At 37.3% G+C, this 24,156-nt stretch overlaps 1 protein-coding gene across 1 annotated transcript; it reads left to right on the forward strand.

Moving 5' to 3' along the window:
- Positions 1-1,298: 1,298 nt before the first annotated feature.
- LOC149833304 (uncharacterized) lies at positions 1,299-23,732 on the forward strand. Its single transcript, XM_090012787.1, has 3 exons — positions 1,299-2,817; positions 21,431-22,499; positions 22,663-23,732. The coding sequence occupies exons 1-3, from the start codon at positions 2,740-2,742 to the stop codon at positions 23,196-23,198; spliced, it is 1,683 nt and encodes a 560-aa protein (XP_089868913.1). The 5' UTR covers positions 1,299-2,739; the 3' UTR covers positions 23,199-23,732.
- The last annotated feature ends 424 nt before the right edge of the window (positions 23,733-24,156 follow it).

Here is a 24,156-nt window from a genome sequence, read left to right on the forward strand (position 1 = left end):
TGTGATATCTTTAGTACAGAGTGTGTACAAATTTGTGCCAAGAAATTCCTTGTTTTTTATGTACGTTTGTTGTGTCAAAGTCGGGTTTAGAATAAGTGTGTGTCCTGTATTTTTTATTTGTTGCTAAGTTTGTAAAGTGTTCGATAATTTGTTTTTGAGCTAGTAATTGTATTGTAAATTGGCCAATTGTGGCCTATTGTGATCAAAAGGTCTGTAATTGATTAAATACAGTTAGTTTGTTTTGATTACTTGAATAAAATTGGGAGAGGTTCTGATTCTGGTTCCTTCATTTCTAGAATACAATTGGTTTGTTTTTCAAAATGAGTAGCAAGTGATTTGCAATGATTATACTTCCTATGTAGATGTTCATCATGATTTTTCCATTGGTGCTGTGAAAGATTTTAGTTTTTCTTTTTTCACCATGATAATCAAAGGGTCTCATGATTGAATGGGGGTTAAAAAATTAACATTATCTCTTGTTAATATATATATATATATAATCTATTTTGTTATAGTTCTTCTACAACGACGTCTTTGTGTTGACCCACTCGGGCGGGGTCTTGCTCGGATTCGGGTCCTTCTCTCTCGGATCATGACCTAAAAGAGGAAGAAGGCTAAAACCCTAAGTTTTTGGGTCAAAAATTCATATTTGGTGAGAAAATCTAATTCGAGATCCATATTGAGGGCAAAAAATTATATTTGGGGCAAAAATCCAATTTGAGATCCATATTCAGAGCAAAAATTAACATTTGGGGTAAAAATCCAATTTAAGATCTATATTTTGAGCAAAAATTTATATTTTGGCCCAAAATTTAATTTCAAATTCATATTTACCGCAAAAAATCATGATTTTAAATATAATTTTATAATTGGATCTGTATCGGGACAAAAAACCATAATAAACTTGTTAAAACATGTAAAATGATGAACGAATTGGGTTATACGATCCAAAATATATAGTAATTCGGCCCATCATCCATGACCTATCCAATTGTTCTCACATCTTCGTCAAATAACGAACATTTGAAATATTGCATCTGAGTATGCTTCAAACAAAGGTTGGACTCAGAAGAGTTGTTACGGAATTCATTTCGTTCGATCATAGATTCATAGACAAGCCGTCAAACGTACCCTAAGAGAGAAAGTAGAGAGAGAGGGCAGTGCATTCAATATTTAGCGTGCAACCTCCAAATAAAGCCTAAAAAAATAAAATCAACACCTTCTACGGCCACAATATAACTCCACAGTAGGTGTGAAGGGAAACCCCAAACCTCTCTCTCTGAGATTTTACAGTACAAATCCACAGTCACACACACACAGAGACTCCTCCAATTTGCTCCTAACAATCATAAATTTTATTCACTATTGATCTTGTCCACCTATAGTTCGTCTCTCTCTCTCCCTCTCTCTCTCTCTCTTGTAGCGGCGAGCAATATAAAGAAGGAAAATAAGGGAACACATAAGCATTACAAGAACCAGAGAATAAGCCCTCTTTCTCTCTCATGACCGTTCTTCATCAATCACCATCACCATCATCGTTTTTGCACATATATTCTGTTTTCCGTACTCTTTGGTGCGCTTGATCGCCTGTTTTCTCTTGTTGGGGATGCGTTTTTAATCAAGCTTCCTCACTATCTGCCTCCCCACTTGGCCGTTCCCGCCGCTGCTTCTCCGCCGATCTCTCGGATTGGGAAACCCTCGATGTCTTCGTGTTTCCTGGATTCCCCTTCTGCCGGTTCTTGACTTGGGGGTTCTCTAGGGTTTCTGGGAATTGGGATTTTGAATCGGCAAGTAAGAGACGGATGATGGTATTTGAAGATTGGGGTTGGGATCAAAATCTTGTGGCGGAAACAGTAAAGAGTGAACAGATTCTAGTCTGTGTTTATTGGATTCTGTAAATTGTTTTATGTTTAGAGGTTTTTGAAGATATGAGGCTGTTCTGAACGACAAACTTCTGCTGGGATCTTGGCTCAAGCCGGCACCCCGGAGGAGGAAATTTCGGGATCAGGGTTTTGGATGCTGTGACTCGATGACCCACTTCTCTGAATCCTTGCTGTGGAACGGCGAATTCTGAATTGGGATATGGAAGAAGGCTGTACATTAGCATCGCCCGTGAAAGTTCTGGTTTGCACCAACTATATACGGTGATTCGATTCTAAAGTGGCTGCCTCCATCTCGAAGAAAAAAATCTGTTTGATATCAATACCGTGGTTAGAGCTCTGCGTGAGAAATGCTTAACCCGCGATTACTGAAGGTGGGTTTAGTTGGACATGAGCGACCGATGGTTCTGCGAAGTGCAGAATTCGGAGTAAGGGATCAAGCTTTGGGGTACCACTGTTTTTTAGTACCTCTTTGGGTTTTACATAAAGAAATCAGCTCTAACAGGGTGTAGTCCTACAGTAGTAGCTTTCATTTGCCTGTGATTGATTCATTTTGCTGATATTTGCTGATCGCTGCTGAATTAGTTTCTGCCACTGAGGAAGGCATGCTTCAATTCAGTCAGTTTGTGTAGTTGGGTTGGAAGTGTTGTGGAAACGGGTTTCAGCTCTCAGGCGGATATCTGGAAGAGAGATAAAAAATGGAGCTATTTTAAAGTTGGAAATGAAACTGGGGACATGGTGGATGAACAAGAGCACGAGCACAGGTCCGTTCCGCCTTTGGAACAGTATTATTGGGAGTTAACCGGATTTGTTTGCTCTGTGGAAGGAGAGTTCATTGCTGATCAAAGTATTGTGTGCAATGTCTCGTTGCTTTCCGTTCCCACCACCGGGATATGAAAAGAAAACTAGAACTGGCGATTTAGATTTGTTGCTAAAGGTTGATTTCCAATTTCCTATTTTGCTTCATTTTGTTTAGAACTTTAGATTCTAAGTTGTCATAATTTCAATATGGCTGAAAAATCACTTTTCTATTGAAACCTCTATATATGATTTTAGTCATTATTTTCTATTAAAAACATTATTTTTTTGTGATATCTCACTACTACTAGCATTATGCTGATGCTAGTTTGTTTTGTTAAATAGTGCTCCTGATTTAACGTGCTATTGTTATAAATTTCTCCTACATAGGCAGTGTTTTATGTTGTTTAGTTGATCAATGAATTGTTGGTTACTTGGATCTTGTGTGGAGTTTGTTCAAGTGGAGAAGGCTAGATCAATCTTTTGAAACATGAGGTGCTTTTATAGAATGGTATAGTGGCTGAACCAATTGAGTTAACAGGACATCTATTCTTATCTACCGAGTTGACTTGAACTGATTACGAGGGATGAGCAACTTAGCAGCAGAGTAACTTCTGGGCGATAATTCTCTTGGTCTCTGTTATACATCATCCATGCTTTTACAGATCTATATTCTTAAACATAAAGGTTTTTATGTGCTGCCTTAACTAGGAAAGCAAGAGAAGACCAATATTGTAACTATTGATCAACCTGCTCTCAGAACGATACAGAGAAACACGTGATAGCGGATGCCCAACTCATGGACACAAGATTTTTCCATTGTTGGTTCCAAGCCACTAGTGTTGGGCTTCTAGTGCCAGCTTATATCATTCATGGCTACATTACCAATTTACCATAGATTATTGAGTATGTTTTATCCATGTCAAAAAATGTGGCCAGGGCCATTTTGTGGACTCTAGTTATGGGACACTATGAAAATACAGTTGCTCATCCTTCTGCTAATCATGATTGAGAAAGTTTGGTGTGTTCAATAGAGTTTTATAGCTCATTGGGTAGAAAAGCTGCTATTGGTTGGTATGTCTTTTGGAAATATATACAGGCAGCACATAATTGTTGAAACATGACGGAAACTATTTTTCACATTGATGGGGTGGTTGGTCTCATGAATTTTACCAGTTATCTGAAGCCTAAGAAGGTTAAAAAATGCTATGCAAAAAAAATTGGGTTACTCTTCTGGAAATGCTCCCTATGGTGAAATGGTATTCATCACTTGAACTGGAAACTCTCTATTCTTCCCCCAGTAGGGGCAGAATGAGAAACTGTCAATTAGCCAAGAAAGTCATCTAGTGGGTATCTGCATCCGCTGAATGAGAGCTGTGTTTGGTGTAATTGCCCCAATTTTCTATTCTCTAAAAGGTTAAAAGACCAAGGCAAATGAAACCTTGCGATAAGAAAATTCTAAAAACTTGTGAATATCTTCAACTAGTGTCAACAATTTATGAAATTCAAAAACATGGACATTATCATAAAAAAAGAGAAGAATATGGTAAAAAACTGCATCAAATACAACTGGAAAGCAAGAAAAGTTGGCTAAGTTGCATGTCCAGCACTTCTACAATAAGGAAAGAGGCAATAATGAACACTGGAAATGAATGTCATTGATATTATTGAGGGGACATGTCCAGATTTTTTGTAGGTTGCTCTGTTTCTTTACCCCTAGTTCACCACTTGGAGGATCATCAGTCATTGATACACCGGTTTCTCAAATGGAATCATGATCATCACCTTGATGAATCATCCTTGTTTGCTGGAGTAGCATCAGCTACATGTCTACATCCGTTACTTTTGCATCCTTGAAATATCAGCCATATTTCCTTCACTACATTGGAACATGCACTGTATCATGAGAGCAGCAAGTTGGTTATGCTCCTTCTAGACCCTTTCCTATCTTTGTGCCACAAAGACAAATATTAGACAATTGGGCTTTATAAGTAGTGATTTACAGTATTTTTAGGCCAAAATCCTCTTGTTTATGTCGAACCTGATACCTGCTTTCTGTTGCATATATATATATATATATATATGATTTGTGTCAGAGTTGTAAGCTATATAGAAATGGAGATGTCAAAATGTGTACACACACACGTGTGTGTGTGTGTGTGTTTTCACATCTCCATTTCTATATAGGTTAGCTTACAATCCCAACACAAATCATAAATATCTTATCTCCTCTTGTGAGAATTAGAATTAAACAGATCCTTATGAGCTTGTAGGTTCCCAGGTCCAATCACTCAAAGTCATAATCTTAATCTAGGTTTTCCATTATTCAACAATATTTGAAATGTTAGATATTATTCAGAGAAATGTACTAGCAATCTTGGGCTTTATGAACGAATAGAGTGAATCATTTCTTTCTTGTGGATGTGTGGTAATACGGTAGATTAGGTGGGAACCTCTCCAGTTGCTAAAGTTCCAATTATCAATGATTCATCCTTCTATGTGTTCCTGCATTATGTAGTAGGGTGGATGTGTTGTGACCATGGTTGTACGTATCGTATGATATGGTACGATACATATCGTTACTTTTGGGTTTTGCGATAGGTGTATCATATGATATACCCATGTATCATGCATTATTGGTTCACTTAAAAAATGCCGAAAGCTGTCTTTTTTCATTTTGAGTTAAAAAGGCCTCTTGAGGGCCAAGTTCTCCATGTGTCTAGAGTCCGTTAGAAGGGAACCCACACACCCTAGGTTCCGTGAGATCGATTTGGAAGACGATTTGTGAACAAGGGAGAGGGATTTTGCGATTTTATCAAGTGCGAGTGCATTTCCATCATTTTTTTACTCAAGAAAGTAGGTTAAGGTGCAAAATCCCTATTCTTTGCTTCTTATTAAGTGTTTTTGGGGGAAAGGTGTGTCGGATGCTTTTTATTCTTTGCTTCTTATTGATTTTTTTAATTGGTTATGTTTTATTTTAGATCCTTCGATGTCGTCTTCACATTCATGTCATAAAGATGATCTTGCATGATAATACTGCAAGAGCATTGGTGATGTACCATCACTAGGGTCACCATTGAATTTGAAATGTCTATTTTGTGATGCTATTATTAGAGACATACTTCATAGATTTAAGCAACATATTGCATGTCAAGATCAAAATGTATGCCCATGTGATTCTCCATGTATTCCTATCATTTTTCATATTGATGTTATTGCTGAACTAGAAAAATTCGAAGAAGAAAAATTTTGCAAAAATGCAAAGATGAAGGACTTCCAACCATTGTTTCAGATTCTGAAGATAATGATGATGATGATCCAATTGCCAAAAAAATGACTGAAGATAAAGAGATCATCGCATAACAGTTGGATGCAACACTGAGAAAATATTGTTTGACAAATAAGCTCTAGAAGATAGTTTAGTTTTAGGATCTTTATAGTTTAAAACTTTAGAGATGAATATTGACATGTAAGGTGTTGGTTAAATGTAATATTTTTAGTTATCATGAACTATTAGTAGTTTAGTTATGACTTATGACATTTTAGTATGACTTGAATGTAAATTTAATATTGTTAGTTAAGACTTTAATTATATTTAAAATTTAAATTATGTAGTTGCCTTTTATTTACATTGTTAGTTATCTGTTGCGTGGTTTGTTATTAATTTAAATTATGTAGTTGCCTTCATATGTGATTTTATGGTTGTATTTTGTGCAATTCATTATTGTTTTATGTGATATGATTTTTTAGAATTTTTTCTAATTTTTCTAGATTTTTTTTTTTTGGAATTTTTTTATTAAAAATTTATGATACGTTTACAATACGATACAATATGATACGGTGTTACTTTGGGCCCGACCGATATGGGTAACGATACAATACTTACAACCTTGGTTGTGACAGTATGTTTAGCAGAAACCTTGAAAATATTTTTCATATTAAATTTTAGATATGATTATGACAGCTGGTTTTTCTGCTGCTTCAATATCTTACACTAGCTTACATGGGATGATGCTAGTTGTCATGTAGACGTTTGCTGTCCTGTCTGTAATCTACTGGATTTACATTGTACTGATCAATTATCTACCAAAACCAAAATGTGTTTCAGTGTGATTATGAGAACATATATACATGCTTGAATGCTGATGATTATTCTTGAAAGTAAGAGTTATGGTTTCTTGATCCAGGTGTTGGATTGAAGGAATAAATCTTGATTGTCGTCTGCTGCCACGCGCAATGTCTAAAAGTTGTTCCCGAAATGCTTTCGGCTCTTCTATTAAATACCAAAGTAACCCTGAATTTTGTACAACTGGCAGCCTAGGTTGGGTTTGTATTTTTTCTTGGTCAAGATATCATGCAATCATTTCACTACTATTAAAAGTATATAGTTGTTATTATGAAATATTTCTTAAATCCAAAAAGGAAAAAGTCTTACTCAAAGTCCTCCTTCCACAGCCCGTGTCAATGGAACAAGGATATAATGATATATGTGGCCCACATAATGTGGGTCCTCCATTTACCAAACCATTCTCAAAATTTTATGGGCTCATACCTATGTAACACGGACTCTTCTAATAGGGCACTGCACCCGCACCCATGCGGGTGCCACACTTGGACATGGATTCCTTTGTGTCAGGTGAAGTCAACCACACTGAGGTCCATTTCTATCTAAAAGTAAATTTAGTTAACCCTAACCAAGTTCAGTTTTATCTATATTATATATATAAATACATAAATGCACACATACATGCATTGTTAACTTAAAATTGTTAAAAATTATATATATACCCTCCCCGCACCCCCACACCCAAGTTTTTTTAAAGTGCCGCATCGCCGCATCCTCACCCGTATCCACACCCGCACCCGCACCCGCACCCGCACCTATGTGCGATAGGCTCATACCAGAAATTGGGAATATGATAGACATGACAAGCCATCGGCAGGACTTTCACTTCTACTTTAACAAAATGCTTAACCTTCGTGAGACCATTTACTGTTTGTTGGTGTGGGTAATGTATGTTGGGCTTTATAATGACCTTCCACTGTTCAGCAGGTTGTCAATGGGCAGGCTTGGCCCCAAATTTGGGCTTGGATCTGATCTATGTCACACGGATGCTCCATTTTGACTGCCATTCTATATCCCCTTGTACTAGTTACATTGAAAACTTTGTAAAAATGGGTATCTCTGTATCTTCAGCCATATTCATGTGACATAGGATCTGATTAAGGCCTACCAGCTTGGAATGTAATTGGGCCAAGACTTGTTCTCATGTGTGTGCATATCTGCAGCTTGGGATTAGCAGAGGCTTGGACTGGAGTTTGGGCTTGGGTCTGATTAAGGCCTAAGACCATCTCCAAAAGTAATTGGGCTAGACTCATTCTCATGTGTGTGCATGCATACCTGTTCGTGTTTTACTTCTGGATGGGTCTTGACCTGATTGTTGTGTTGGGCATAATACTGGCACAAACCTGACAAGATTCAGGCCAAAGTCTGACCTTGTCTTTTTCCAGTTTGGTGGGCTCCAAGGGTTTAACCAAGCATGAGTTTGTAAGAAAATGAGCTCCAACAATGAATACCCCAAAAGAGCTCCAATCAAAATATTGAAGAAGAACATTCACAAGAACCAAGAAAGGTTCACACACAAAATACTCAAAAAGGGTATTCAACAATAGAACAAAAAGATTTTTATTGATTGTGAATAACACACAAAGAATACATTTTAGAGGAGGCAATACCCATATTTATATACACAAGAGGAGCAAGAGGATGAGAGAGTTGTTGGGCTCCCAACGACTCTAAATAGAGCCGTTGGGAGCCCAACGACTCTTTGGTATTTGACTTAGTCAACAGTTGACTAGTCAAATACCACCCAAAAGTGTCCAAAAAAGATGAAAAATAAAAAGAGAAAAATGCCTATATAACAAATACTAAAAACAAATAAAAATTATATATTTGATACATTATTTAACACCCCCCTCAAACTTACAGTTGGATAACTGAAAGTTTGTCTAAGAGAAAGTGACATTGAGGAGCTGCGAGAGGTTTGGTAAAGAAATATGCCAATTGATATTTTGAAGAAACATAGGGAAGATCAATAGTGCCGTATAAGAATTCTTCTCGTACATGTTTCAATGTGCTTGGTTTGTTCGTGGAATGTTCGGTTGCTGACAATATAAATAAAACTTTTGTTGTCGTAGTATAGTTGTGATGCCCTTGTACTTTAACACCCATGTTATGCAGCAACTTCCTTAGCCAAACTACTTCCATAGTGGTTGTAGCTATTGCTCTGTATTCTGCTTCAGTTGATGAGAGAGAGACTTTCTGTTGCTTCTTACACCTTCAAGAAATTAATGATTCACCTAAAAATACACATAAACCAATAGTTGAGTATCTATTATTTGGATCTCCTCTCCAATCTGCATCAGTATAAGCAATCAAATCTAAAGATAAATAAGTAGACAAGAAAAATCATCGAAAAATGGAGGTTTTAATATATCTAATAATACGTAAAACAACTCTTATATGAACATTGGTAGGAGCATGCTGAAATTGACTTGTTATGTGAACATGCGCAATGTCAGGTCTTGTAATTGAGAGATAAGACAGTGCCCCTGTTAAAATATGTAATCCAAACTTGTAACTTCGTATATATATTTTACATATATAAGGTAATACATATACATATATATAATATATGTATATGTATCTACCTATTATATATGTAAAATATATATATAATTCTATCTTTAGTCTTAGGGGTAGTTTAGTCTTTTTTACACATATTCTTTTTCGAATATGTCTTGTAATTTCTTTTCCCATTTTTATTTTTCTTTTTCTTTCAATAAATGCTTTGTACCTACCTTGGGAGGGGCCCAACACACTAGTCGTTGGACCCCTCCAACGGTCACATTTGTGACCGTTGGAGGGGCTCCAACGACTATGTGGAGCCCCTTCCAAGGTCTCCTTTAGCCCTATAAATATGGGCTCTCTCCATTGTATTTGTAAGAGAGTGTTGGGGTTTATTGCCCAACCATTTTAGTGTTTATGAAACTTATGAGTGCATTTGCACATTTGTGATTTCATATTTTGTGCTTTTGGTGCACAAGTGTTCCAAGTGTTCTTGGTGTGTGTATGTTCACGCATTTATATCGTTCCTTTGACTTTAGTATCTTGTTGAAGATACTTTTACATGGTATCAGAGCCTCGTTGAAAGAGGAGAATTGCGACTCGCCCTCTCTTGCATTCCTCGAAAAGCGTGCCTTCAAGTTTCTTGAAATCAAAGAGGATCACCTTCTTCGAGCAATATTTTGGAGTCTCTCTTGTCAAGGAAGACGCGAAAAGTAATTGAGGTACGTATTATCCATTAGCTTCTTTTCTCTCTAATGGGCGAAAAAGACTCCCATTTCTCTCTTGGGTTTAAGCTTAATGATTCAAACTATCATGTTTGGGCCGGTAATATGGAAGCTCATATTAAAGGAAAGGGGCTTTGGGGTTACGTCCATGGATCCATATCGGAACCGGAACCCAAAATTACCATTGTTGAAGGAGGGGATATTAAGATCCTCGAAGGGGATGAAAGACAAAAGGCCCTTGAAGAATACTCTAAAAAACATGATGATTGGGAAATGAAGAACTTCAAGATCTTATCTTGGATTTTCTCATCCGTTGAGACCAAGATAAACGCCAACATCATCAAATTTAAAAGGGCTTCCGAAGCTTGGGTATATCTTGAGAAAATGTACACCTCAAGAGATTTATCCCACAAGTACTTTCTCCAAAAGAGGGCTTTGACTCTCCAACAAAATGACATGACAATTCGGGAGTACTTTGCCGAATTATCCGCTATTTGGGACGAGCTCGCAATTCTTGAACCTAAATGGAGTGGTGAGGCAATCGAATTAAGGCACAAACAACTTGAGGAAGACCGGTTCTTCAATTTTTTAAATGGCCTTAGACCCGAATTTGAACAAGTTCGGTCCACTCTTCTCTCCGCTTTCACATCTCCCTCTCTTGAAGATGTTATCACCAAGCTAAGTGGTGAAGAAACCCGTATGGGGATTGGCAAAAATAATCCTAGCATTCTTGTCACTTCCTCTACTCAAGAAGATGGTGAAATGGCTAATGCCGTGTCAAGACCGGGAAACAACATGAAGACCTATAGACCTCCTCATTTCAAGAATCAAGGTCAAGGAGGAAATGATCGATATGGCAAAAGAGACTATAGCAAAGTGACTTGCTACTATTGTAAAGAACCCGGACATATCAAACCTTTGTGTCCTAAATGGAAGAAATTGATTGCAACGGCCATGGCATCCCAAGTTGAAGAACAACCTTCTTCGTCAAGCGAATCTCTTTCTCTTCAACAAATTGTAGAAGCACTCCAACCTCTTCTCAAGGGAGGTACTTCCGGAGCCGCTATGTCATCATCTTCCCCCGGTAAGACATCTTGGCTTTTAGATTCCGGGGCATCCTTTCACATGACCCCTAGCTCTTGCTCTCTTTCAAATTTTTCTAAGAATTCTTTTTCATCTTTTGTCTCAACCGCGGACGGAACATCCCTTGAGATTAAAGGAATAGGTAATTTTGAAAAACAAGACTTCTTTGTTCCAAAAATTCATTTTATCCCAAACCTTAATTTAAATCTTCTTTCTGTCTCCCAACTCTCGGACCATGGTTGCGATATAAAATTCTCTTCTGATAAATGTTGGATACAGGATCGTCAGTTCGGGAGATTGATTGGGGAAGGCTCTAGAAGAGGAGACCTCTACTACGTAGATTTTCTACAAGTTCCTAAGAGTCAATTTTGCAACGTCGTCCAAAACAAAGATATTCATGTATGGCATAAGAGATTGGGTCATCCCAATATTGTTAAAATCTCTTATTTGCCTTTTGTTAAACATCTTTGTAAAAATGACTTTTTGTGTAATGAATGTATTCTTGGGAAAATGAAATGTTTGCCTTTTCCTCAAAGATCCATGTTTACGACAAAACCATTTGAAATTGTCCATTCCGATGTATGGGGACCGGCTCCGGTAATGTCAAAAGGAGGATTCTCATATTATGTGATCTTTGTAGATGACTACACTAGATTTTGCTGGATTTATTTCCTTAAACATAAACATGAAGTTTTCTCAACCTTTAAAAGTTTTCACACAATGATTTCAAATCAATTCAATGGATGTTTAAAAATTTTTAGGTCTGACTCTGGAGGAGAATATCTGTCAAATGAATTTAAAAGATATCTTGAAAATTTTGGTATTCTTCACCAAAAATCTTGTCCGAAAACCCCTCAACAAAATGGGTTAGCCGAACGAAAGCACAGGCACATCATTGAAACAACCAGGACTTTACTCATTTCCCAAAACATTCCAAAAAATCTCTGGGCTGAGGCAGCCCTTACCTCTGTCTATCTCATAAACAGACTCCTATCGAAGAATTTAAACAAAATTTCTCCCTTTGAAAAACTATACGATAAGGAACCTGATTATAGCAGGTTAAGGGTCTTTGGGTGTAAATGTTTTGTTCTTACTGATAAGAATGACAAACTTTCTCCCAAAGCCATTCCTTGTGCTTTTCTTGGCTATTCCGAAACTCAAAAAGGGTTTCGTTGTTATGATATCAAAAGTGATAAATTGTATGTTTCCAGAAATGTGAGTTTTTTGGAAAATGTTAGTGGATTCGAACATAGTGACCCTCATAATGAAAATATGGATTACTCCTTTTTATTTGATTTACTAAATAAAGACGATGATACTAGTGATAATGAGTCAGATCTAAGTAACCCAAATGAAGTTGAAACTGAGGAAAACTCCTTCTTACCTCCTTCGTCACATCAAAATATTGACTTACCTAGAGATCCTATCACCTATACTCATAGAGATCAAAACAACTTTAGGAGTGCCCTTGACAGATATAGTAATGCCAGTCCCAGTGGTTCTCAGAATGAAATAATCCCTCGTAGAACCGAAAGAAGTAGAAGGCCTCCCTCTAGGTTCATTTCCTATGACTCTTTTTCACCAAGATATAGAGCCTGCCTTAGTGCTATCCACTCCTATATAGAACCTATAAACTTTGAAGAAGCACGAAAGTGCCCTGAATGGATTAATGCAATGGACAGTGAACTTGAGGCCCTGAGAAGAGCCAAAACTTGGGAGTTTCAACACCTTCCTAAAGGTAAGAAAACAATAGGATGCAGATGGGTTTTTAAAGTAAAAACTAAAAGTGATGGACCCCTTGAAAGGTATAAAGCTCGCTTGGTTGCAAAAGGATATAGTCAAGAATATGGTATTGACTATGAAGAAACTTTTGCTCCTGTAGCCCGTATGGTCACTGTTCGATGCCTAATAACCGTTGCCTCTATCAACAAGTGGAACATCTATCAAATGGATGTTAAAAATGCCTTTTTAAATGGTGATTTAAGTGAAGAAGTTTATATGGATGCTCTTCCTGGAATGGAGGCTCCTGAGGGAAAAGTGTTTCGTCTTCAAAAAGCACTCTATGGTCTAAAACAAGCCCCCAAGGCTTGGTATGATAGATTTAATTCTGTTATGATTGAAAATGGCTTTTCCTCTTGTTTTACTGACACTGCTCTATTTGTTAGAAAATCCAATGCAGGGATTGTAATTTTACTTCTGTATGTTGATGACATGCTCATCACTGGGAGTGACTCTAACGGGGTTAAGAGTATAAAATCTATCTTGAAGGATAAATTTGAAATGTCTGACTTGGGTTTTCTAACTTATTTTTTGGGAATTGAAGTAGCATACTCTCTTAGAGGATATTTTTTATCTCAAACTAAGCTTGCCTCTGAGATCATTGACAGGTCAGGTATTACGGATGAGAAGCTTTGCGAAACTCCTGCGGTTGTAGGAGCAAAGATGAAAATTGATGATGGGGTTCCACTTTTGGATCCTACACCCTACAGACAACTTGTAGGATCTCTGATGTATCTAAGTATTACCAGACCAGATATATCCTATGCAGTCCACACTGCAAGTCAGTTTCAGCATGCGCCTACATCCGTTCACATGAGTGCCATCTTACGAGTCATACGATACATAAATGATACTCTAAATAAGGGAGTTTTTCTATCTTCTTCTTCCGATTTAAAATTAATTGCTTATACTGATTCTGATTGGGAAGGTGACCCAAATAACCGTCACTCCACCACTGGATTTTGTGTATTTTTAGGTGACTCGCTGATTTCATGGAGATGCAAGAAGCAACAAAAGGTGTCACTCTCCTCAACAGAAGCTGAATATCGTGCCATGGCAACTACTACCATGGAGATTGTTTGGATTCATCAACTGCTTGAAGACATGGGAGTCACAATTGAAGGGCCTACCAAGCTGTGTTGCGACAACAAGAGCGCAATCTACATTGCGAAAAACCACACATTCCATGAGCGGACCAAACACATTGAAATGGACTGTCACTATGTTCGCGAAGCATATCTCCGAGGAGTCATTGATCTTCCTTATGTTACGTCCGAATATCAGTTGGCGGACTTCTTTACCAAAGCCCTGTGTGCTCCACGGTTCAACTTCCTTCTTGGCAAACTATCGGTCATCCTGTCCTAAGTTTGAGGGGGGGTGTTAAAATATGTAATCCAAACTTGTAACTTCGTATATATATTTTACATATATAAGGTAATACATATACATATATATAATATATGTATATGTATCTACCTATTATATATGTAAAATATATATATAATTCTATCTTTAGTCTTAGGGGTAGTTTAGTCTTTTTTACACATATTCTTTTTCGAATATGTCTTGTAATTTCTTTTCCCATTTTTATTTTTCTTTTTCTTTCAATAAATGCTTTGTACCTACCTTGGGAGGGGCCCAACACACTAGTCGTTGGACCCCTCCAACGGTCACATTTGTGACCGTTGGAGGGGCTCCAACGACTATGTGGAGCCCCTTCCAAGGTCTCCTTTAGCCCTATAAATATGGGCTCTCTCCATTGTATTTGTAAGAGAGTGTTGGGGTTTATTGCCCAACCATTTTAGTGTTTATGAAACTTATGAGTGCATTTGCACATTTGTGATTTCATATTTTGTGCTTTTGGTGCACAAGTGTTCCAAGTGTTCTTGGTGTGTGTATGTTCACGCATTTATATCGTTCCTTTGACTTTAGTATCTTGTTGAAGATACTTTTACAGCCCCGACAAGTTCTCTGTAAGGTGTTGGATTTTCAAGTGGTTCCCCATCATCAATCTTCATTTTAACATTTACAACTTCGGTAATGACGACCTTTTTGTCATCAAATATATCAGACCTGTCAACAATATCTAGAGCAAACTTAGATTGAATCAGTAAATAGCCTCTAGAAGAATAAGCAACTTCTATATCAAGAAAAAAATTTTAAAAAACCCAAATCACTCATTTTAAAGTGTATTTTGAGAAATCTTTTAATGTTTTCAACTCCTTGTTTATCACTTCCAGTGATGATCATGTCATTTACATAGAGGAGAAGGATAATAATACCTACATCAAAAGTCTTAACAAACAAAGTTATATCAGTAAGACAATATTGAAAACCAAAGTCGAGAATAACTTGACTAAATTTATCATACCAAGCTTTTGGGGCTTGTTTAAGGCCATACAGATCCTTATTCAGACGGAGGGCCTTTTCTTTAAGAATATTAATGCTAGGTGGTGATTCCATAAATACTATTTCGGCTAAGCTTTCATTGAGAAATGTATTTTTGACATCCATTTAATATATAAGACATTTCTTTACAATGAAAAGAACTACTAGGGTCTTAACTGTGGTCGTTATAGCAACTGGAGCAAATGTCTCTTCATAGTCTATTTCATACTCTTGGGAATAACCCTTAGCAACTAACTTGACCTTATACCTTTCAAGAGTTTGGTCACTCTTGATTTTAACTTTATAAACCCATCGACAACCTATAGGCTTTTTGCCTAGTGGAATATCTTGAATAATGCAGGTATTCGCCTTTTCTAAAGCATTTAATTCCGCTGTCATTGCTTCTACCCATTCAGAACGTTCCTTTGCTATCGTAAAGTAGAGGATTTTATGTAGGAATGTATTAATGCAATGTAGGCTTGATACTTAGGTGAAAATGACTCATATGACACAAATTTTCCAGGGACTTTTGACACTCTAGATGACCTTGTTTGTATTGCTTCTTGTTCTTCGTTACTAGTATATTTTTTGAGAGCACATGGTTGTTCTAAGTTACCTCACCTAGAGTATTGAATACAATCTTGTTTATCACGAAATAATTTTGTACTTATCATGTCATTTTTATCTTCTTGACTTTCATCAATATCACACTCATCAATTTTTGGAACTAAATCCAATAAGAAAGAATACTCATTTATTTCTTTAGAGTTCTCACTTTAAAAAAAACTTTCCTTTTTCAAAAAAGATACATTCTTTGATACATATAACTTTTTAGTTTTAAAATCAAAACATTTGTAGCCTTTTTGATAATTTTCATATCCTAGAAAAACATAAAGGATAGCATGAGGAGAGAGTTTGTCATTTTTATCAGAAAAACAAAACACTTGCATCCAAAAACCCTTAACCTAGAATAATCGGGAATTTGTTTGAATTTTTTTCAATAGGCAATATATTTTTTAAAGAAGAGGACGACATTATGTTAATAAGATAAACTGCAGTTTCTTATTGTCTCTATAATATGCTTATGCTTTCTTTCAGCTAAACCATTTTGTTGAGGAGTATAGGGACATCATCTTTGATGTGTGATACCGTTTAGATTTATATAATCTTTAAATTCATTTGATAAAAATTCTCTTCCTAAATCAGTGCGAAAGATAAAAATATTATTCTTAAATTGATTTTTGACTAGATTGTGAAAGATTTGAAAGTGTGAGAAAACTTCAGATTTATGTTTAAGAAAATAGATCTAAGTATTAAAATTACATAATATATAAGGCTATATAACAGGTGCGGGTCCCCATACATCCGAATATATTAACTCAAGTGGTCGAAAAGAAACAAAGGTCTTTCTTGAAACGGTAATCTCTTCATTTTACCAAGAATACAATTTTCACATGTAAAGTTTTCAAAATTATAAAAAAATTTCATATTTGAAAAAAAATGGGTCTTGGATACACTAGGATGGCCAAGTCTTTTATGCCATAGATCCAAATCTACTTTCTGAACATTACAACAAAATGTATTCTTGGGTATTTCAAAAAAATCTATGTAGTATACGCCTCATTCTCTATGACCTTCCCCAATCAGCTTTCCTGACTGACGATCCTGCACTCGACAACTACGAGAGGAGAAGGAAACATTACATCCATGATCAGATAATTGAAAAATAGATAAAAGATTTAGGTTAAGTTTAGGGATATATCTAATTTGAGGAATGCAAAATCTTTTTGAGTTTTGAGAAATATTTTCAAAATTTTCTATTCCTTTTATCTCAAGAGATGTTCCATCAGCGGTAAAAACATTTGACCCATTTGAGTTATGACATTCAAATAACATATCACTATTTAGCCTCATATGAAAAGAGGTATCTGAGTCAAGAAGCCAAAGAGATTTACCAGGATCAGAGATACCGAAAGAAAACTCTGTGGCTCTAGTGGATGAAGATGCTCTTTTGAGTAGAGGTTGAAATGCGTCTAGTAATTGAGTTAAGGACATGCTTCCAATAGATGATTCACTTGATTCTTGTGGAGGTCCGACAGAGGCAACCTTCTTCTCATAGGGTTTCTTCAATTTCGGACAATATGTTTTCACATGTCCTGGTTCACGGCAATAGTAAAAACTGACTTTCCTTTATTCAAATTCATTTCTTTGTTTGTCATCATTTGTCCTTCCATAGTGTGGAGGTTTGTAGGTTCAAACATAGTTTTCCGGTCTAGATATGGCTAGGACCGAGTCATCATCACACTTGAAAATTCTCTTTTTAAGCTTATTTTCCTCCATGCTTAATTCTTCTATCGTATCTTCTATTAAAGGCACTTTCCCTTGATGAAGGAAAACATATTTGGTTGATTCAAATTTTGATCTCAATTAATCTATTAATGAATTGAAAAAAATACTCCGTATTTATTTGATTTTGACGGAGTTCTATGTCTTCCGAACAATGCCATTTTGGTTCAAGGAGAGCTAACTCTTTCTATAATTCGAACAAGCTATTATAGTATTCTCTAATGCTCTTGTCTCCTTGAACCATATTTCGTACTTTATCTTGTAAGTTGCACACATGTGCAATATCTTTAAGAGAATACATTATCTTAAGATAGTTTCATGCATTGTTTGCATGTTCAAATTTTGCAAGACTTAAACATTTTTTGATATCGACACTATTAATGAGCTAAGACATAATATTGTCCTGTCCCATTCTTTATTCCTTCATTTTTTTTTCGTAAGTGGTAATGACTTTATTTTTCTCAACCTCTGTAAGAGGTATCTCTTTCCCACCTTCTATCTTTGTAAGGATTAGTTTGGGTTCCAAATCGGTCTCCTCCACTAATCCTGATAACTCCTTTCCCCATATAAAGTGTTTCATAATTGAAGCCCATCTAACATAGTTAGAATCATTGAGCTTAATGGGTTTAACGGTGACATTATCATTGTCATCCATTTTTAAGAAAAAAGAAGAATGGAGAATAAGAAGAGAAGAGATGAAAGTGAAGATAATGAATATTTCACCACTTATAACAAGTACGAGCACTCCTTCAAGCTTTTACACGATCATGATTCTACACGCACTTGATTAAAAATTTCAAAAGAGCTTCTCCTCTTTTTCAAATTTTGAATGACATGTTTCCCGATGTACCAAACACAAACTTAGCTTGATCACCAAGCTCTGATACTATGTAAGAAAATAAGCTCCAACAATGAATACCTCAAAAGAGCTCCAATCAAAATATTGAAGAACATTCACACGTTCACACACAAAATACTCAAAAAGGGTATTCAACAATAGGAGAACAAAAAGATTTTTATTGATTGTGAATAACACGCAAAAAATACATTTTAAAGGGGGGCAATACCCCATATTTATATACACAAGAGGAGCAAGAGGATGAGAGAGTCTTGGGCTCCCAATGACTATTTAACTTAGTCAACAGTTGAATAGTCAAATACCACCCAAAATTGTCAAAAAAAGAAGAAAAATAAAAAGAGAAAAATACCTATACAACAAATACTAAAAAGAAAATAAAAATTATATATTTGATACATTATTTAACAGAGTTGAACTGTCCTGATGGCTGTCATCGGGTTTCACCAAAGCCCATCTTATTTTAGGCTTTTGTTAGATTGAATATCGAAACAAGGACTAACTTCTGTATAATGTTTCTTTGGAAGGAAAAAAAAATGTTGAGTTGTTGTTGTTCTTTTGTGCATTTGCAAGGACAAGTTGTAGAACATATGTACATCATGTTATGTGGACTTCATTTTAGTTCCACCGATAGGCGAATAAGTGATTTATGATGCTATGAGGTTTCTGCTTGATCACTTTTAAAATGTAGTGGAAGGGCTCTTCTTCTTTAAATGATTTCTAGATGGGAAGTTTCCGTTGGATAGAAAATATCATGCTGGGAGTACCTTAGCATCGAGATCCTATCTAGCTTTTCTTATTGCACATAGGTGTCATGTATATGTCTTTTCAGGAGACCTGTGATTGGATCTTGATCTTATTCTATGACTGACCAACTTTTTCTAATCATGTTCCAATTCCCAATGTGAACTTTTAGTGTGATCTCTGTTTGATTGTGGTCCCCTCTGTGTTATGAACTTTATCCAGTATTTCTGTCACAGCTCTTTTGAAGAAATCCAATGCATAAAACGTGAGACATGGAGGGAGTGGATACCTGATCTCGGCATTATTATAGGGAGATGTTTTCCCTTCTGGTGGAACACTGAGGTGGTGTTTGTATGTATTTATAATGACTCTATCTTATTTATATTTAATTTTAAATGTTTTTATGATTGGGTTCTTTTGTTTATATTTTTTAACAAGTTTTAAATAAAAACAAAAACAAACTTCTGAAAACAGGGGGTGAGCTGTTTTATTTTTTATTTATATTTAGATTTGGGGCTTTCATCTCACACCCTGCTTGAGTCCTCCCCCTCCCTTCTTCCTTTCCTCTGTCAGCACTCCCATTTTCCAGTCTAGACATTTGCCTGTCACTGGCAGCCAGCAGCACCCAACCCTGGTTACCTGCTACCATCTTCTGCTGACATCATGTTCCAACCACGATCTTCTGTCAACAGCATTTTGCCTTATTGGCTGGCAGCAATGCCGCAATATCACAACACCAAACCCTGTTGCCTCTGTCAGCCTCTCCCTATTCACCCACATAACCTCTTCTTCCTCCTGATTCTCTTTTCTTTCTCATTGACTCAGCCATCTCCGGCAGCACCCTCTCCCACACACTATCAGCTTCTGGCAATCCCCTGTGACACCTATACGCCTGTGTACTCTCTTCCATTTTATTTTCCCTTGTCAGCTCAAACCCCTTTAGATTCCCTCTTGATAGTCCCTACAATATTGTTTTTGTTTTAATTAGTTGATCCAAATGATGATGCTTGATCCTAGGGGAAGGGAAACTTGACTTTGGGGCTGTTGGTCTATTCCCCTTCCTGGCAAGTGAGTGCACCAGGGTTATTGGAAGTGTTTTAAGACTTGGGAAAGCGCAAAATGTGGCGCTTCCAAAATGCACTCGGAAGCGCCACTTTTTTAGGGAAGTGCATCGCTTCCCCTTTAGGGGAAGCTTGCTTCCCCATCGCTTTCCCCTTTTTTCTATTTTTTTCTCTTTTTTTCTTCTTCTTTTTTCCTTTTTCACTTCTCCCTCGCTTCCGGTTCGCTTCCTATGTCGCTTCCGGTTCGCTTCTTTTCTCGCTTCCGAGACAATTTTTGGTTTGCCTCTAAGTCGTCCTGCGCTTTCTGCTTTCTAAAATTTTAGAAGTGCCTCTCTTCTCGCTTCTGCTTCCCAAATCGCTTCCCCCTCCCGCTTTCCTGACTAACAACTCTGGAGTGCACCCTTGAGAGCTAAAGAGGTGGAACACGGAACAACTCTGGAGTGCAAATATCGTGTCTAGTTTTATGTGGATCTTCCTTCACCTGGAAGCTGGTATTCTACCAAGGGTGCACAGAGTGTATGATAGCCAGGGTTCTATATACTATTTCTATTTATTACTTCTAAAGAATAAATATACATGCTGCCAAAAGGTGGCTGAGTGCAGATGATCTGAACTTGATAAATTATCTTGACTTTCTTGACTACATGAGTTCATTAGCTAAGATGCATAATATAGGAAATTGAGCAAGTGATGACATTGTTGAAGAGGTACTTTTGCATGCACATGTTGCTGGACAAGCAAAATCTATATGTTGGCATAGAGAGCTGGGCTTTCTCTGTTGACTTTTGCGAGCTTCAGTCATATGTTTGCTGGGAATTGATATAGACAACAAAGACTTTAGAACTTTATGTGTTTAAAAATGGTGAATGCAGTGCTGCAGCAAAAATGCATATCTTGTTTTCACCTGCTCTCATGTAACTTTGGTGTCTTTTGACTTTGTAACAAGGGGCCTCTGTCTCTCTCTTGGCACAATTGGGCCAAATTTGAACTTAGTTTTGCGTGAGGCTGTGGCAAAAATGCTTAATATCATGCTTTCTTGATTGCTCATAAGCAGTTATATTGTAATGTTCAACTGCCCTTATTTATGTTCATAACCTAGACTGTTTCATTATGTGAAGAAACCTTGCTGAATACAATTTCAGGAAAAACACAAGGAGAGAAAGCATAAGAAAGAAAAGAAAGATAAAGAAAAAGGAGAGAGTAAAGAGAAGAGAGAGAAGGATGGAAGTAAGGAAAAGTACAGAGATAAGGATCGGAAGGAAAGACATAAGGACAAGAAGAAAGATAAGGATAGGGAAAAGGACCAACACAGGACAACAGATGATCAGAGAAATGAAGAAAGAAAAACAGATGATACTGTTGGGAAGATTGTGGAAAGAAACCAGGCAACAGAGGATAAAAAATTTGCAGATGACTTCATCAGGAGGATCAATGATGATGGAAGAAATGCAGAAAGCAGAAATGTTGGGAACTTCAATGGCATCGATCAAAGGCGAATTGAGGGCACAGATAGGGAAAAGAACATTGAGGTTAAAGAGAAGAATAAAGAAAGATGGATTGAGGGGATTGATAGGTCAAAGGCCTTTGAGGTTAAAGAGAACAAAGAAAGATGGGTTGAGGGGACTGATAGGCAAAAGGGCATTGAGGTTAAAGACAAGAACAAAGAGCGACAAACTGAGGGGATTGATAGTCCAAGGGAGGACCTTGAAGGTAAAGACAAGTGCAAGGAAAGACACATTGAGGGGATTGATAGGCCAAAGGAGGATGTTAAGGGTAAAGACAAGAACAAAGAAAGGCGAGTTGAGGGGATTGATAGGCCAAAGGAGGATGTTAAGGGTAAAGACAAGAACAAAGAAAGGCGAGTTGAGGGGATTGATAGGCCAAAGGACATTGAGGGTAAACAGAAGAGCAAAGAAAAGGATGGTGACATCCAAAAGAAAGAAAGACACAAAGATGGAGCTCGAGTCCAATACGAGAAGAAAAGTAAATCAAAAGACAAGAACAGGGATAAAGAGAAGGAGAAAGAAAAAGTAAAGCAGGGCATTGATCATAAACAGATAGAACAAAAGCTAGGAGAAAGTGGCAATAAATCATTGTCAGGTACTTTCAGTGTTGCAGCAGCATACCATGCAAAGGACACTGCTAATAGTGCTGGTGTTGATCCAAATGCTAGAAAGAGAAAGGACTTGGAAATAAATGGGGTTTTGCATGGTGAGTTCTATTTCCATTTGAGCTGCAATGCTTGCTTTTGAATATTTGCTTGTATGAACCATGCATGTCAAGCTGCCTTGTCCTGGATATTTGTTTTCTAACATTGGTAAACTTCTCAGTGGTTTTGTTTGAATAATTTCTTAATTGCCATGCATGTTTACAGACGGACTGCGACCTACTAAACTTCTGAGACCAGCTTCTGGTACTATACCATTGGAAAATGGTTGTAGATCACAGACTCTCCATATTGCTGTTCAGTGCATTCCTGGCAGACAGGGAGGTCCTGATAGCAGAAATCAGGAGGCTGTTGTTGACAGCAGTGTTTGCTCTCCCTCACCATACAATAAAGAACACAAAATCAATGGCAAAATAGAACCTTGGCTGCCTACTGTTAACCTGAAGCCTTCTGCTAACCTGAAGCCTTCTCCATCTGCTACTGCCACAGACACCACCATGGCCAGTTCAGAATCTAGTAGACAGCCTCACCCTGATTCTCAATATCTAAGTCAAATTCTTACTGTGCCCAAAATGGCCGAATGGTCAGACTTTGATGACCAAGAATGGCTCTTCAACAGCAATAATTTCCAGACTAAGACAAGTTTCCAATCAGAGATTGATGGGGCGCCGCAAGTATGGTCTGAGGCATTGCACATTGAGGCAGCTGACATGCATGCTTTGCCATATGTGATTCCATATTGATGCTTGAGGAGGTTTTGCCTTATCCAATGGTAAGCCAGATGTAACCCCTCAAAGGTATGGCAAGATGACGGGCTATGTTTTCGCTTGATTGCATTTTCATGGTTCTGTTCTTTCATGTGTTGATGCCAACCTGTTGCAGTAATTATGCTTTAGGCTTTGCCCACAATTGTTGGCATGAGATCAGAGCATTCATTTGCTTGCTTGGCCTAGTAGGTTTGTGCATCTTGCAGAGTTTGGATGAGTTCCACATTTGGTACCTCATTGATGGAAATGGATTTGAAGATCAAGGCTTATTTATGTTGCAAAGCTGTTACGTGCACAGGCTACAATAATGAACTGTCCTTGGAAATTTCAGGAGCAAGCTAGCTTGTGACTCTCATTCTTTTTAATCCTATGTTCTGATTTGGAAAATGAAGTGGTCATGATGCATAGTTGCATACCACACAATTTTGATTTGTGACATAGAAGTTGGTACATGAGATGTACAATAGGAAAAAAGAAGGAAATGACATTCATTTATGGTTTTCTTTGAATGTTTCTTTCTCCATCACCTTCTTGTCTTTGTGATTATCACAACCAGCTCTCCCTCTTTGTGTGTGCGTGTACGCTCACATGAGCAAGCATACTATCGCTAATTGGATTGGGTCCCTTGTCCCTAACTACTGAAGTCCTTGTCAGTGGCAAGAAAAGCTTGCAGAGTTGCAGTTGGCTGTCATGTTGCTCTTGCATGCATGCATACCAGCATGTGCATATCTGCTCGTTTCTCACTCCCCCCCCCCCCCCCCCCCCCCCTCATAGTCTTCCAGAGATAGTAACTATAAATTCTGAAACTTGGCGGATTCATAACTTAGCAATCACATGAATTCATAGTTCACTCCATTAAGATTTCACATTTACCTAGCCAACCTTAAATTCAAATGCACCACTTCCATATGATTGGAATCCATTCCAGATGCCA

The sequence above is a fragment of the Nuphar pumila genome, chromosome 7 (genome assembly GCF_984573655.1).
Source record: "Nuphar pumila chromosome 7, dmNupPumi1.hap1.1, whole genome shotgun sequence".
NCBI lineage: Eukaryota > Viridiplantae > Streptophyta > Magnoliopsida > Nymphaeales > Nymphaeaceae > Nuphar > Nuphar pumila.

What these genes read in the sequence shown, in the direction of transcription:
- LOC149833304 (XM_090012787.1), top strand. Translation starts at nt 2,740, where the DNA reads ATGTCTCGTTGCTTTCCGTTCCCACCACCGGGATATGAAAAGAAAACT. An exon ending in ATTTAGATTTGTTGCTAAAG is followed by an intron (nt 2,818 to 21,430) that starts GTTGATTTCCAA and finishes ATACAATTTCAG; the next exon opens with GAAAAACACAAGGAGAGAAA. An exon ending in AATAAATGGGGTTTTGCATG is followed by an intron (nt 22,500 to 22,662) that starts GTGAGTTCTATT and finishes GCATGTTTACAG; the next exon opens with ACGGACTGCGACCTACTAAA.